The 17,054-nt window shown below is 42.3% G+C and overlaps 1 protein-coding gene and 1 pseudogene across 2 annotated transcripts; one reads left to right on the top strand and one right to left on the bottom strand.

Annotated features, from left to right (window-relative positions):
- Positions 1-6,854: 6,854 nt before the first annotated feature.
- LOC135711740 (U4 spliceosomal RNA) lies at positions 6,855-6,961 on the top strand (annotated as a pseudogene).
- A 6,089-nt stretch (positions 6,962-13,050) lies between these two features.
- On the bottom strand, positions 13,051-15,652 carry LOC135711565 (uncharacterized). 2 transcript variants are annotated; one of them, XM_065234436.1, is made up of 3 exons: positions 15,589-15,652; positions 15,009-15,124; positions 13,051-14,318 (listed from the first exon to the last, which is right to left on the bottom strand). In XM_065234436.1, exons 2-3 carry the CDS (start codon positions 15,121-15,123, stop codon positions 13,411-13,413), a joined length of 1,023 nt encoding a protein of 340 aa, XP_065090508.1. In that variant the 5' UTR covers position 15,124; positions 15,589-15,652; the 3' UTR covers positions 13,051-13,410. The 2 variants fall into 2 exon arrangements, with proteins under 2 accessions (XP_065090508.1, XP_065090509.1); XM_065234437.1 differs by lacking the exon at positions 15,589-15,652 and adding an exon at positions 15,300-15,322.
- Between the last annotated feature and the right edge of the window lie 1,402 nt (positions 15,653-17,054).

The following is a 17,054-nucleotide window of genomic DNA, read 5'->3' as shown; positions in this document are numbered from 1 at the left end:
ATCCCGTATTCTATTACGGGAAGGATGATTTGTTTGTAGACAGCAAGCTTATTTTTCAGGGATAGAGTAGATCTCCTGTTGATGAGTGGATACAGTGATCTTATCAACATGTTACACTTGGTTTTGGTTTTGAAAATCAGCTTTGCTGTCTAGTGTTACGCCGAGGTAGACTACCTTTTTCGACCATTCCACCACTGTACCGTTCAGGCAGATCTTATTATTCACCGGCGGAACAAGTATGGGAGATTTTGAGTGTGGAAACATGATGACCTGGGTCTTTGCCGCGTTGATACGGATCTTCCAACTGTTGAAATATTCAGAGGTTCACCCTTGTAGACGATGGATGTGTCATTTGCGAACAGAGACAACGATCCACCATCAGGGAAAGCCGTCATATCGGAGGTGAACAGGTTGAATAGAATGGGGCTAGAAGTTTACGAAACAGACTTGTTCCGTCTGAGAGTGTTTGTTACTCGAGCCAGCTGGTGGACGGTCGAACGACCTTTCCAAAAACCAAACTGTTCCTCAAGTAACAAGTTGTTTTCTTCGGCAGATGTTAGGAGCCGGTGGTAGACTGCCCTTTCAAACAGTTTTGATAACCCTGAGAGAAGACTGATTGGTCGATAACTTGAAGGAGAGGACGGATCCTTCCCAGGTTTCTGGATGGGTATGACTTTAGGTGACTTCCAGCAAGAGGGGAAGTAGCCAAGTCGGAGGCACAGATTAAAAATCAGCGCCAGATGGTGGTAGAATCTGAAACTCAAGTGTTTGAGTTCTACATTCAGGATGTTGTCGAAACCTGGGGCCTTCATGTTTTTAGATGATTCGATATAGGCCAACAGTTCGTCAGCCGTAATCTCGGATTCCTTGGAAAAAATATTGGGAATCTGATAAAGGTTGGTTGCGTTTTCAGCAACCTCAGCTTCGTGTGGGCTGACGATGTTCAGTTCGAGATTATGGGAGGTTGACCGATCGCGGCAGCCTTCTCTTCATCAGTTATCAGATGAATCACTGGGTCGCCGGGTTTATCCAGTGAGGTCAGTGGTGGAATGGAATGATATTTATTGTTTTATTTTTAAGAATTTTGGTTAGTTTCCAAAAAGGCTTTGCACAATCTGGAAGAGAACGGATCTTGTTAGCAAAATCCTGATTTCTGAGGTCCACCATCCTGGCTTGGATTGGTTTTGTTAGGCGATTACAGTGGGTCTTAAGGACAGGCAGACCAGAGCGTTGGTACTGCCTTCGGATGGTGTTAAGGAGTATTATAAGGTCTTTGGTAGATCAGGTCAAGGTTCAGAGTATTGCTCACCTGTCTGGATACTGGTACGTGTTGTTCCCTGGCGCGGGATATCATCTCCTCGATGGAATGCAGACACCGGTCAACGTCTTCGGGCGTCTCCGGAAGGACATCGTAGTCGACAGTGGAGTCGACACAGTGTTGGAACTGATCCCAGCTGACACGATGATAGTTGCGTCGGGAAGCTTGGAATGAGCTTGGACGGTTGAGCCCACTTTGACCACCACTGGATAGTGGTCCGAACTCAGCTGCTGGTGGGTCACAGGTTGCGGGATGTTGTCTCCTATGTTGCTGACAAAGATGTCGATGATGGAGTGCACGCCAGCCTCACGAACCGGAATCCAGGAATAATTACGTTCATCTCCGGTTTCAGGTGAGTGAAGTCAACGAACCCGATAATTTTGCTTTTGAGCGAGGTAGCCACAGCTTGGAGCTGGTCAGATTTGTTCTTGATGGTCTCGGCAATGTCGTGCATCTTGAGGAAGATGATCATTAGTTCCGCTGCGGTGAACCAAGAACCATTGTTGATTTCGGGCTGCGGTAGGGACGGTCCATCCTGACATCAGTTTAGCCCAGGGGCTGTGGGGAGATCCTGCGGCTGTGGAGCAGCAGTCGTCTGTTGACCTGAGTTTGCAGGGGCTCCTGTAGTTTGAGCTTGAGCAGCAGTAGCAGCGGTACAAGCAGCAGCCAATCGTTGATTGAGTGGCAGCTGTGGCAGCACTGGAATCGGTCGACGTGGAATCGGTGGGAAGTTCTGATCATTCATTTTCGGCACCTTCTTGCGGCCGGGCTGGTTTCTCGGCGATGCTTTCTTCCGGATCTCGATGTACTCGGCGCGTTTTGGGCAGGCCTTGCTTTTAGCTTTGTAAGCAGCACCGCAGTTGGCACAAATGGGATCGGCTTCATCGAGTCTGTCACAGGCGTCGGTTTTGTGTTGTTTGCCACACTTGATGCAGTGGCTGACCATATGGCAATTCTTCGTCCCATTCCCGAACAGCAGGCAGTTCGAGCATTGGATGACTCCACGGCTGACCAGCTTGTATCGCTTTCACTTCACCACTATGTTGAACAGGACGCGGATTCCCTGGAGGTCCATCAAAGTTATTGAGTTCTTCTCAAGGTGAACCAGGTATCGCTGGTCGCGGTACTTGACGGCCTGACTGTGGTGGACCATCTGATGACACCTGTGTCCATGTCGTATAGTCCACCTTGAACGGCTTAACAGCCTCGGTGTCGTAGGAGAAGTACTCTAGTGCTTGATCCAGTATGGTCTGTACCGCCTTGTAAAGTTTCAACGCTGGAACCATCAGTTTGTATCCTTCCGTTCACAGCTGGATGGTGCACCGGACGCCCTGCGTGATGAAGAAGTTTATTTTTTCCCGCAGCCCGGGAGGGAAGCCCTTCACGAAGAAGGGCGGCATTCTATCCTTCTTCGGTGGTCCTGTTGTTTCCGTCACCGGCTCTGCACCGTCCTTCAGAACGGAAAACCGATTGTTGTCAAGCAGCTTCTTCGCAGCTGTCGCACCGTCACTGTTGTCTTCAGGCCTAGACCGTTTCCCGGGATTGCCGGCACTTGCGCCACTACGCGATTTTTTACGCATGGCTGGGTCAGCGCGAGCGTCTTTATTCAACGCTAGAATAAACGGAACAACGCAATCGTCAAACGAACGAAGAGAGTGAGAGAAAAACGTCGACTGTACTGTTCAACAGTCTGGCAGCGAATGGAGTATTCTGTAAATATATTTTTTTATATCTTTAATTTAAGCATTGCATTATTTTGCTTGGATCATATATGTCCCAAAGAAGCAATAAATTACAATGTAAAATTAAAATGTTACAGTCAATTTTGGTTGTCTGTTTTTTAAACAGTCCTTAGATAAATATAGCTAGTCAACCTCAAGCGGCGTTAGAACTATAAACTCATATTTGTACGGATTTTGGCTTTGTAGCCTGGTGAGATCAAACGATAAGTTTTCAACTACCCAACGTTTCGGCCGTTTTTGGTAGCCTTCTTCAGGGGAAATTAAGAAGGCTGTCAAAAACGGCTGAAACATTGGGCAGTTGAAAATTTTTCATTTGATTTCGCCGGACTGCATTGCCGAAATCCATATACACCACCAATCAACAGTTGAAAAACCTAGTCTAAAAATTAACCCCGTGTCAGATAAGTTCAGAATTCTACCATCATGCAGTATAGTATGTATGTGAATTTCCAGCTTAGAGTAAATCTCGAAATCCTGACAAGCTGGGAAATGCTGTCTTTGGAAAAGTTGCTTAGATATTCTGAATTTTGATTCAAAATACTGTCACTAGGCAGCACTAGTGTGCATGCAAAATTTTAAAATGTGTGATATCATGAGAACTTGACTATCTAGGAAGTTTTGGCAGTATTGTTTATATTGCCAAAACCTTTCAAATGGTGAATAAAATAATTCAGAACGCAGCCAATATGTGGTACTGGTGGGCATGTGAAATTCAAATTATATCATATCTTGCAATCCTAACCAGCTGGGAAGCTGCTGTCTTCGGAAAACTTGTTCTGATAGGATGAGTAAATTAGTTCCAAACTCTGCAGATACGCGGCCCTATTGTGCATGATAAATTTTAAAGTTAACGGTATTTCGTGATCCTGACTATCTGAGTAAATTTTTGTCTTCTGCAAAGTTGTTCAGCAAGACCTTCTACATGGTGGCCAAGTTAGTTAAAAATTCCCTCGCTTTGCAGCACTAACGGGTAAACGGACTTCTATTACGTGCTCTATCTCGAGATCCTGACCACCTGAGAAGATGCTGTCGCAAACAAAAATGTTTTTGTTACCTAGGGCTTCAGGATGGTGGATGTACAAGCTAACATTTAATGAATTTTTAGCTGATATGTTCACCATGTCCACAAATGTTAATGATCATAACAACTTTGCCGATGAAAGTATAGCTTGAGATTCGTTACACGGGAAGGTTCAGACCAGGGTTCCGATGCATGATCAAATATCAGTATCATCACTTGGTTTTCTCACTATGAAGACCTACTTTGGTTTCTGAGAGAAGCATATATGAAGAGAAGCCAGAATTTTTCAAATTATGCAGAACATCACTATTGAATGAGGATTCATGTTTGATTGATGAGAGGGTGCATCTTTGGAGAGGTCCCAGAGGTCAAATATTGCAGAACATCACAATTGAGACGCTTCTTGAGAGAAGAAAAAGTATGTATGATTTAACTGTATCTAAAACGAATACCTCATAATTTTTCCGTAGTAATGAGGTAAACAAAGAACACGGACATATCACAAAAGAACAATGTATTGGCAGCAGTGATTATGACCCGAACAGAGGGTGGTTAGAATTGGAGAAATATCTCAAGACGCACCCACTTTGTTTTTATTTTGATGACGCCAAAGTGTTAAACAGCCTTTTTTACAAAAGAATTACGTATCGAGAAAAAAAGTGTGTTTCGTTTAGGAGAAATTGAATTTCAAAGTTTATCTATATGTTTTTTTAATCATCCATTTTACTAAAATGCCTCGATATAACATGTTGGTCTATTCTTGAATGTTGTTCAAAACTATCCAATCTGTAAGTAAGCTTAAGACCTGATCCTTCAATCTTTTACTACAACCAAATGCGGAGGTCAGATATTTTATTTCTACAGTGTTGCCACCATGTGAACTTTACAATAAAGATCTGTATCCACAATAATCCGGGCAAATCAAAACTTAAGTAAAACATAAATTTTGCATTATTTTTCAATTGTAGTTAATTATTCCAGATTCATGGGATATGATTTAAAAGTTCACGAAGTCAAAACAAAGTTGTTCGGTATTTGCATAACTTTTTCGAACTTTGCGCTCAACTCCATCCATTAGAGTTTGTACATTATCCTCAGATACCGTAGTGACCGTCTTTGTCCATATTTGTTGAAAGTGTTTGATTCCTTATTTCTTTCCAGAAAGCTTCCGCTTCATCAGAGCCCAATATCGCTCGATGGAACGTTACTCTGGACAATTTGGCAGATTTGTGGTTTTGGTACAATATTCACTTGATTTGCTTCGTACCACTCTATCACAGTTTCAGCATAAAGGCATGATGCCAAATCGGACCAAAACAGAGGGTTTTCTTTGTGGCTTTTGATGAAGGGTAGCAATCGTTTCTGCAGGCACTCTTTCTGGTAAATATCCTTGTTGATTGTGTCTTAAGTGGCGAATTATTTACTCTTTCGGCCACATGTGCAAATTATTTTCCGAATAAGGTATTTTTTGGGAAATTTCGATGCCTTTTTCGTCCTGAAATACTCAGCTGTAGCATTTCTGGTCATAGCAGAATAGAAAGCCAGCCCTGGAAGCTGCTTGAAATCTCCCAGGGCATAAGTTTCATCGTCTATAACAGCGCATGAAAATTTCGTCAAATATTCTCAGTATAAACGTCGAGCCCGTGATTTTTCTGTCAAATTCTGTTTGTAGTTGGGATTTGGAACTGTTTTTACTGTATACGACTTCAGCACTAAAAGATGTTTTGAATTTTGGACAAAACCAGGTGACATTCCGCTCGCACACGTGTTTTTCATTCGCCGCCATCTTGAACACTAAGCATGTAATGTAAACAGTAATCATAATTTTTTTCATCAATGTCTCCCAGCTTTACCACAGCGAAATTTTTCACTCCTACGTGCAATATTTCAAAAGCTACAGTGATTTGAAGGTATCCGGATTGATGTGGATACAGACCTTATAAATTTTATTCGGTGGATCAGTTATTAATTATTGTGTTTTTGAATTCAGCCTTTTTGCTTTTAACTTAAATAACGTGTTCTGCCTGATGTGTGTGTTTATGAACTGATCATTGTTTTAGTTTTGTAAGATATTCCATTTTTGGAAATAAATAAAAATGTGTGAGCTTCTATTTACATACTCATGAATATGGCCTTGTTTTGCTGAACAACTTTGCCGGAAACATCAACTTTCTACATAGCCAGGATCATGAGATATAGCACAGTTTGAAATTTCACATGCACTATAGTGCCGCATAGTGGCACAATTCTGACCTTATCTTTCATAGATTTGAAAGGTTTTGGTTATCTGAAAAACTTTGCCAGGAACAGCTTCTTTCGAAATGTGTTCATGATATGTAACAAAAATGATAATCGCATTCTCGTATCAGAACTGCTCGTTGTGATTCTTTGGTTAGTACTGGTCATGAGGGTAACATAATCAAAAATACACTATCTCTATCTGAATCTGTGGTTTTCATTCCCTGCACTGGTTGTCTTCTAACCCCTTGAATGTAAAACCCAATGTAATTGACTAATGATTTCTTTCACGGCACCGGGGGTTCTCATCAAGCTTTGCGTTCTACTTCTTTGTTTTTTTGTTATGTCCCTACCGGGACTTTGCGGCAGCCCTCAACTTAGTTTTCCTTTTATAAATTTAAAGGTTTCTAAGCCAGTACCATTTTTGCATTAGGTTTATAATGGAAAGAGCTAATCTTCTGCTTATTTTGTGCTCTCTATGTCCTATATTTGAGCGCTCTTACCCATATCACACGTCACCCTCTAAAAAAAAAATCACTTTGTGCAGTGGCGATTGTAACCAATAAGGTACAACCGAGGTGCGATTATTGCTAGTTGAAAAAGAAAAACGTCGATCAAAATTTTTGGGTGGTCTCTTTGGCCTCCTACTCTCGAAAAAATATAGCGCAGGAGACTAATAATAGCGCACAGCACAAGCATTTTTTGAGTTGTGCACGTGCTTCCAGACCGATGTGCGGTATAAGAGGTTATACCGCACATCACTTCCAGACGATTCCTGGTGCTAAGTACACTTGTCGCAAAACAATTGAGGTAACATCAATGTGACTTATTTCAGTCGCAATCAACTTACTGCAAAAATGTTTGTGACTGAAGTGTGCTACTTGGGCTATTTTTCTCACTCTATTCCCAGGGAAGTCGAGAAATTTTCCAATTCAAAATATTCCGAGACCGCACCGGGAATTGAACCCAACCGCTTCCAGCATGGTCTTGCTTTCTAGCTGCGCTTTTACCGACTGAGCTAAGAGAAGCTCCTCTTTGCGTACCCAAGCTAAACGACTTAAATATTGTTCGTCATTTACTAGCGGATTTGGATGAAACACCAAAACCAAAACCTTCGAGAAAGAAGTCCAGTTTTCGCTAGATCTCACCGATGGATGCTGATTCACCAGCCGCCTTTATGTTGGCCACCCAGGACGTTGCTGAGAAGTGCAAATCGCTTAGATTTAGAAATCCTCAGAGGGAGAGTTGAGCAAACAGACTGTTTTGAGTCAAATGAACTGTCAAATCTGAGCCAATCGAACATTCCCATTAGAGTTTGTCCGAGGATTTCTTATTTTTACTAGATCAAATTTGAGAGTATTGGAATCGAATAGAAATTCAATCATCTTTATTTTTTGTGTACTTCTCAAATTCAACTAGTTTTTGGAATCAAACATAATATTATAACTCTATTGATTAATTTTAATATTGCGATACACTAAATGATTTTGTTGCACATACATCGAATCGGAAAGAAAAGTCATGTGAACCGCTAACTTCTGGCAAGGGTTGTAACATAATCGATACACAAAACCCTGCTGCCAAATTGTATTTTATTTTTCCCGCTCATTTCTCGCTCTGAGGATTTCTGCTTAAAATCATGGCTCTGCTTATTGAAGTGCGTGTAACCGGTTTTGAACTCATCAAGACTAACTACTCAGTCCTCTCTAAGCATCCCGACCCTTTGATGAAGACTGGATGCATTGAAAACGCTGTCATCGGATTCCATCGGAACCACCGGAAGGGAGGTCTTCGGCTGTAATGCAGACTGTTTGTTATTTAGAAGATACTGTTTTGGGTCTCACATTTCACCTTTTAGAAACTCAACGAAAAACTACAACAGCTGCGAATAAAAGATTCCATAGATGCGATAAAGTAGAGAGATCATTTTAAAATAAATTAATTCGAAACAATTAGCTATCTACCTGTTTCTATTATTCACACCATCCACAACCTTGAACTTAGACTTGGGCTATACATCTTCTCACTTTGTGCTACTAATGACTCATATAGAAATAAAATACAATTGACTTCCCAATACACGGGAGTACGGATATTGTACCTTTCATTTGGTTTTCGAATGGGATGATTTTAGGGGCTATTCACAAACCAGTCTTTGAGAAATGTTAGACACCCCTCCCAGAGGTTTTTTTTAAGGATCGTGGAAACTTGTCAAACTCCTTGGCTATCTAAACTGTGCACGTGATTTGTGAACAGCTCCTTGCTGCAACTCATTTTGTTTTGTAGTTCTTTGAGTAAAAAGTTGATTTTTTTTTTAATCAGCGTGAGTTCAATGCAGCTGTTAGCAATGGAAGAAAGTTTCATTTCAATAATGTCTACTGCCAAAACTTTTAATTTTTGACGTAGGACTACGTCTTCAATTTCTATGTTAGGGGTCACATTAAAAAAAATCTGAATTCAGATATGTAACGAAAAATCCCAAACACGGACGCAACAATAGAGCACAAATCGAATAAACGACACATAGCACATGCTCACATGAGCGAAGTCAATGCTCGGTTGATCGCTTACCATTTCACCAATGAAATGAAGGGAGGAGAAGAGCAACGATACGCTTGTCAAACCGTTTCTTCGTTTCTCAAACACTTGAGTTGCACATTTTAAAATCATCTGGCACTGATTTTTAATCTGTGCCTCCGACTTGACTACTTCCCTTGTGTTGGAAGTGAGTACAATCCGAAAACCTGGGAAGGATCCGTCCGTTCCTTCAAGTTATCAATCAGCCTTCTCTCAGGGTTATCAAAACTGTTCGAAAGAGCATTCCATCACCGGCTCCTAAGATGTGCCGAAGAAAACAACTTGTTACTCGAGGAACAGTTTGGTTTTCGGAAAGGTCGTTCGCTGACTCGAGTAACAAACATTCTCAGACGGAACAAGTCTGTTTCGAAAACATCTGCCATGGCGTTGTTGGACGTTGAAAAAGCGTTCGACAATGTCTGGCATGATGGCGTGGTGTTCAAATTGCAGCAGTACGGTCTTCCAATCTTCCTAGTGAAGATAATAAATAACTATCTATTGGACAGGACGTTCCGAGTCTCTCTGAATGGCATCAAATCGGATGCTTTCAACATCGATGCCGGGGTTCCACAAGGAAGCATCCTTGGCCCCAATTTATTCATCCTGTTCACTTCCGATATGCCAGCTCTCCCTGATGGAGGATGGTTGTCTCTGTTCACATATAACACATCCATCGTCTACAAGAGTAGGGTCATCGGAGCTCTGACTGCCAAACTTCAGAGAGGCCTGGACGTCTGAATATTTCAACAGCTGGAAGATCCGTATCAACGTGGAAAAGACCCAGGTCATCATCTTACCACACTCTAAATCTCCCAGACTTGTTCCGTTGGAGCATAATAAGATCTGCCTGACCGGCACAGTGGTGGAATGGTCGAAATAAGATCACTGTATCCACTCATCAACAGGAGGTCTACTCTATCCCTGAAAAATAAGCTTGCTGTCTACAAACAAATCATCCTTCCCGTAATAGAATACGGGATGCCAATCTGGGAGAGTTGCGCCAAATGCCATCACCTCAAACTCCAAAGGATCAAGAACAAGATCCTTAGGATGATCCTAAACAGTCCCCCGCGGACTAGAAATTCTGAGATGAAATTCAGACATTAGAAGAACGGAGAGTATTCATCCTGGATAGGTTCAGAGACACCTGTTTGAGATCAAATCATCAGATCATACTTGATCTAGCACGTTAGGTTAAGTTATACTCGTAGTTAGGTAGATTTTCCTTTTTTTTTAATTCAAACAAAACACACCCCCAAATGGGTATTCTGTAAACTAGTAGAATGTTAAATTAAACAAAGACGAAGATCCAGGAAGGCTAATCAATCAAAATTCTCTGAGTAATATTCGTTTTCAATGTATATAGCTTGCCATCTCGGCTAGAAATTGGATATTGGATAGTCAAGCTCAGTGTGCAATTTGCATCGAATTCCATGTTTTAATTTGACTGCAAGGCAGGATTCTGTATTCAGTGTAGTTATTCGGATGGACAATACCTATCGCATGATTGACCTCTTAGTTCAGAATCCACTCACCATGCAGCGCTAGTAGCATTTGATTCAAAGGGCTTGCTTAAGCAGTCTGCATTCACTGGAAACGAATCTTATTCAGAGAGTGAGTCACTTTTACGTATGTTACTCATGCGCTGAGTGACTAACGCTTTTAGAAATGTATCCTTACGAATGAGCAAAAGCTATTCACTCTCTGAGTTAGTTTCGTTTTCTGTGTGTCGACTAATATGAGATTGCTATCTCTAGTAATGTTATTCAGATTGGTAAGACCTATTGTATACTCTGCACAGGGTGACCAGTGAACCGAGAAATCGGGAAAAATCCGGAAATTCTAAATCACCACCAAGTCCGTGAATTTCGATGATGAACTGGAAAAAAAAATTACTTCGTCCTCGTCCTTTTTCGATAATTTTGAATAAAATTCCAAAGGAATTTAGAGGAAATTTAAGAATGGATTCTAGAGATAGTAAGGTATGTAAGATACTGGTTAATTCCTACTGAATATTCAAAATAAATTCCGAGAAAAATGTAAAAAGAGTTCTTATGAGAACTTCAAGGAAATTCCGAGAGTATTGAATGCTAAGGGAATTAGAAAGATAATTTCAAGTGAATTCTAATGAAAGTTCCATCCAATGTCCATCCGTCAAAAATATCAAGGGTTTCGAATATTCAATAAAATTGCATAACCATTTATTTTGTCATTTATATATTATTCAATGGAAAAGCAAAACAATCTCGTAGGTCTACGTCAACAATGCGGTTGTGCTTTGGACACAACCTTCAATTTTTTAAGGATCGTTGACACTTGCCAGCCTCCTTGGCCATGTAAACTGTACACGTGATTAGTGAACAGCTCCTTGCTGCAACTCATTTTGTTTTGTAATTCTATAAATTTATAAGTAAAAGTTACAGCTCTTTTCCCAGCATACCGGTCAAGGAAGCGATCAACCATTTGGAGGACTGGCTATTAACACAACGAGAGGATGCAGCATGGAGAAACAAGGTTCGGACGTACCTTAGGCTGACCCGCCTTTGTATGGAAGAGAACTACTTCTCTTTTCGAGGTAACTTCTACAAGCAGACGAAATGAGCCCCAATGGGAAACCCCCTATCCCCGCGGCGTCTGGTTGTGTGAACTTTTCATGGCCAACTTGGAGACAACCCTGAAGGAGAAAGGACTGTTACCAAACCGTTGGTGGAGGATTGTTGACGATATCTTCAGCGTAGTAAAACGGGAAGCCCTCCACAAATTTTAGATGAGATCAACAGAATTCACAAGGATATCAAAGCACTCACGAGGTAGAAAAAGACGGGAAACTCGCATTTCTCGATCTTCTAGTCATCAGGGAATCGTCATCATCTTCCTCGGTTGAATACGAAATTTACAGGAAACCAACAAGCACCAAAAGAGTTATCCCCTATACTTCCAACCATTCGTTCCAGCAGAAAATGGCCACCTTTCACCACATGATTCATCGAATGCAGACTCTTCCACTCAGCGATACAGGAAAGGTTAAGGAATTACAGTACATCTTCGAAACAGCAAGACTCAACGGACAATCCAAGACAATCCAGGCAATCATCGATAAAAAGCGAGAATTCTACAAAGGAGATTATTTACAACCCTCACCGCAGCACCTGAACCATTGAAACAAGTGTCCGTTCCATTTGATCAAGATATTACTTGTAAGCTTAGACCACAGTTAAAACAATTCGGATTAGATTTAGTTTTCACCAGTAGACATAACCAGTTGAAATCATTGTTAGGATCCACTAAAGACCAAGTTAATGTTTTAGATAAACCAGGTGTATATGAAATAAGCTGTAATCATTGTAACAAAGTATACGTAGGACAAACCAAGAGAACTTTAGCAACTAGATTTAAAGAACATATAGCGGAGGTTAATAAGGCCAAAAAGCAAGAGGAAAAAGGCCTAACATATGATTTCAAATCAAAGGTTGCAGAACACATCTTCACAGATGACCACCAGCTATCGACGGAGGACATCACGATTTTACGAACCGTATCTACACCATGGAAATTGGATGTTGCAGAAAGCCTCGAGATCAACAAACAACGTAATTCAACTTTACTCAACAGGGATCAAGGAAACGGACACACATGGCTTTTCAAGTTGCTACCTAGGACACATCAACGAGTAAGCAGCGGAGTACCTGTTCTTATAAAAAATTAAATTTAAGTTTACCTAGTTTCTAAGTGAAAATGTACCTGTGTTAATATATATTCGGTAAATGCGATTTTTTTTCAGTCGAGTATTAGTACATTGTAGACGAAATACGCGTATCTGTCAAGAATAAGCAAATAAAGTAGTGGAATTAAATGGAAAATACTAATCCTTCTCTCTCTCATTATAAGTAAAAGTTAGTTTTTTTTTAAATCAGCGTGATTTCAATGATTATTAAGAAAGCTTTTAACTTAAATTTCATGATATTAGTTGCTACAAATACATGGCGATTTCTATTTTATAAAATGTGAAAAATAAATATGCTCACTAACTAGAATCGAAACTGGCTCACCTTCCCTACTGGGTGATGGAAAAGCTGTTTAATCCCATTGGTACTTTCCCTCAGAGATCCCCACTCAAGGTCATTTCGAAGAAATTGAAATCCATCAGAAAACTGTTTTAAGTATTAACATATTTCCAAAATAGTTTTATTCAGACGTGATTAAAAATAATCACACGCAACGCATCTTCACTCAATTGTCAAAGGCAGGAAAAGTACAACAAGTGTCACCGAAGTTTTCAACAACCTCAAAGCTACTTCAAATCCTACACCAGGGCTGTAAATGGATAACCCTCGATAACGTCTACAATGCAAAGTCCCCATTGCAGACGTTATCGACGGTTATAGATTAACAACCCTGGTTGACACCTGAATTACTTCCTCCATTGCCTTGGACGCGTCTTCATACTTCACTAATCATCCAACATTCTAATGACACACACGATTTCCTTACAACATCCTAGGAGAGAGAGAAATTTAAGCTAGCGATTGGGCAGATGCCACGTCATCGTCCAGCTGTGGTTCTACCACCGGAGCCGGTTCGACCGGTTGAGGCACATTTTTGACAACGACTTCGCTAGCGACGGTGGCTTCGGCTGTCAGTGGAATCGTATTGCTGCTAATGGCGGTGGGAGCTGCAGCCGTCGAAGCCGGTGCCGGTATCGTCAGTTCCGATGCCGATGTTCCAGAGGACGGTGATGCGTCTTCCGGGGAAGAAGCAACCGTTGGTGCCTTGGCTTCCGCTGCTATGGTGGAGGCGGTTGTTGAAGTTGTTGTCGTCGAACTGCTGCTTGGTGGAGCGGCAGTGGTCGTGGTGGTGGTGGTGGTGGTTGTCGTGGTGGGGGCAGCAGTGGTGGTCGTACTTGTGGTGGTAGTGGAGGTCATGGTGGAAGTCTTGGATGCTAGGAACTGGGACCCAGATGGACGAGTAGGACGTCCACCGCGGCGTCTGGTTGTACGAGAGGTTACCGAGGTGGTTTCTTCCGGAGCAGCGGTGGTTGTCCGCTTGGTTGAAGTTCTTGGAGTACGGGGAGGAAGAGCTGCCTTACTGGGGGTAGCCCGAGCTACCGGAGATAGACGAGTTGGACGAGTTCGTCGAGTGGCTATTGAAGATGGAGAGGAACTGTCGCTAGATTCAGTGGTGGTTGTGGTTCTCTTTGTTGTGCTAGGAGTTCCAGCTTCTTCAGTGGCCTTGGTCTTGGCTTCTTTTGGAGAAAACGCAAACTTTTTGCGACCTAGCAGAGGATGGACACCTTTCTTAAGGACAGGAGCTACAGTGCTGGTTGTCGTGGAAGCTTCATCGGTGGACTTGGTCTCTTCGGATTTTGCTTCTATGGCATCCGCCATGGGAACACCAGGTCGACTCTGGTCTTCGTGTTTGTAAACTGAAAACAATGATTGAATTCGCTGTAAAACATATTCCAAAATTGGCCCAAACTTGGACTCGGTACCTTCACCCCACACTTTGCCTGGAAACCTGTTTGCCGATTGATCTAGTGTTAGTGATGCTGGCCGTGCGGGCTTGGAATGATTATTAGTGGTGCCACCTGAACCAGCAACAGCAGCTGATTTTGCATCGTCGTCGACCTCGTCGTAAAACGGGATCTCGCTGACTGTACTAGCACTGTCACTACTGGGGGTGTCCGCAGTTTGAGCAAATGCAAAGCTTACCGCAGCGTTACTCTTCTTCAGGTTATCGAGAAAATGATCACCGAAGGACGTAAAACTCCCGAAGGCAAGCTGTCGTAACTGATGGTTGTGCCTTTCTGCTACGTTACTGATTTCTGTGTCTAAAAGCAGCCTTTGTGCGTCAGTTAAGCCTTCATTGCCATGCCTCTTTTGTATGCCACTCGGGTTATCAACGATGGATTTATGATGAGATAAGCGTGAATTATGCTGAACATGATTTGCATTAATATGGCGATTACGTCTAGGATGGTGATCATGATGATGATGATGGTGATGATGAAGTTGATGATAGGAGTTAGTGTGCATATGAGTGACGTGAGGATTACAACACGAAGAACTCAACCCCAAACCCAAAAACCCACCATTACCCAATGGTTGCAACTGACCTTTCGTTCCAAGGCGTCCCCTCCGCAGCAGCAGCGATCGCACGCCTTCATCCTGAGGTAATGACGCCACCAGCGGCACCAGGAGGCAGAACCACACAAACAGTCTGTAATTCATTCTGAAACACCACCAAACAAGAAAACGACAAAGTTCAAAACCACAAATATTGCGCACTCAACGTTAGGTAAAATAACACAATTCAAATTCGCGGTCCGTGTTCTAGTTTCGTGGCAAACCTGCACGAAATCCAACCCAAACCAATCCAATCCGTTGCAATCGCTTTGTCGGCTCACCTAAAAAATAGTTATTCTTCTACTACCCCACACACTTGGCAAACAATAACGACGATCGAAAGCAAAAACCTCTCGAAATCCCTTTCAGTGGCCACACCGCGGCTACGACAACGACGGTGACGACGACGACGACGGAGTTTGTCTTTGAGGAACTGGCACAGCGAGACCCAATGCGCGACTAACTACGGGTACGATCGATCACAGAATGAAAGGTGATTTCGATACAACGCCAACCAACAAACAGCCGCATGGCATTTCACCGAGCCAGCCACACGCCATAGGCACCTACCTTCTCGTTTCCACAGCAGCCACTGCCACTCACTCACTCGCTGATGGCCTGCCTATGTACACCTTCTATACCTACCTACCTACCTACCTACCCCGTATGCAGACGCAGTCTCGGTCTCGGTCTCGGGCTGCAGCAGGAGAGAATGGGCTTTGGGTTGGGTTTTGCATGCGACGACGATCGAAAACCGACGGCGCGGCGACTTCGACGATGGTGATGCGACGAACGGGAATGTACCAAACGGGACCGGTGCGGTGTGCACGGAGGATTCGTCGTGGATTTAGTGCACACGGACTAAGTTGAAAAGTTAAGTATGCGCTCGCTGCTGCGGTGTACTAACTAAAAGTCGGTTTCAGTCAGGTCTGGTTCGGTGCTGTTCTTGCTGTTGGTTGGTGCGAGGTTCGCGGTCGCGTGGTGAGAGAAAGAGATAAACTAGTGTCGTGTGTGTATGTGTGTGTGTGTGTGTGTGTTTGTGTGTGTGCGGTCTACTATGCGACCCAGGAAGGTTACAGATGGTCAAAATGCGAGGAAAACTGGAATCGATACTTCCTATATCGGTGCCAAAATTGATTGTTGATTGCATTCCTGGATGATGTGTACCAGGAAGTGGACGGCAGATGGAAACTTGTTTTAAGGGGGAAAAATGGAACATATTTCCGGACTTTTTTATGGTTTCTAGAGTAGAGTAGAGTAGAAATTGTGAAACAAATAAATTCCTTCTAAGAATTCAAATCATCGACGTGGATTTCAGAATATAATTATTCTTGAAAATCAGGTTCGACCAAAAAACCTGAATTTAGGTACTGACCTTGAACGGATGAAATGAGACACCATGGTAATCTTGCAGGATTTAAAGGAAAAGTTGAATAACATGTTTTTAAATGTATTCAGGGCACACAAACAGTGATGGACCAATGGGCACCGGGTACTTCTGCAGTGTTCGGTTTTCTTTCCAGGCAGACAATCAACGATGTGCGTTGAAATATTTTTATCATATTCCCACTGCGAAGGTTGTAACAACGCGGAAATTATTGTGTTTTTTGTTTATTATTCTTTGCTTTGAAATGCTCTCGTTGGGGAGATGCTCCATCCAAATCTCTTATTCAAAAAGCGCAACATCCATTTTTAACCAATTTTACTAAACATAATGGTTCAGATACACTTATCATGGTGAAGTGAGATCAGAATAGCTCTTTTCAACACGTGAGGCGATAACTTTTAAAGTAATTCAAATACGAGATGTCAGAGAAGGCAGCGATCGAATGTTGGTTGATGATGTCAAATTGTGATAAACTCATTGATTATGGAAATGCAGCGCTGATCAGATGAGGATCCTGTTCAGCAAATGCAGACTGTGATAAAGTCGAATCACTAGAAATTTTTCAAATATATTAGAAGCACAGTATCACTGACCTTGACCAGTTTCTGTTCTCTGAGCGAGAACTGGCTTTTCTACCAGACCGTAACAT

Source organism: Ochlerotatus camptorhynchus, unplaced genomic scaffold, assembly GCF_037179485.1.
Source record: "Ochlerotatus camptorhynchus isolate MF236.1 unplaced genomic scaffold, CSIRO-AGI_Acam_v1.1 ptg000434l, whole genome shotgun sequence".
NCBI lineage: Eukaryota > Metazoa > Arthropoda > Insecta > Diptera > Culicidae > Ochlerotatus > Ochlerotatus camptorhynchus.
The sequence above is the reverse complement of the archived record's forward strand: the minus strand, read 5'-3'. Positions and strand labels throughout refer to the sequence as shown.

Excerpts from the sequence above, each read along its gene's own strand:
- LOC135711565 (XM_065234436.1), bottom strand. The coding sequence starts at position 15,123 with ATGAATTACAGACTGTTTGTGTGGTTCTGCCTCCTGGTGCCGCTGGTG. Across the intron at positions 14,319-15,008 it reads GGGACGCCTTGGAACGAAAG|TTTACAAACACGAAGACCAG; the intron begins GTCAGTTGCAAC and ends CATTGTTTTCAG.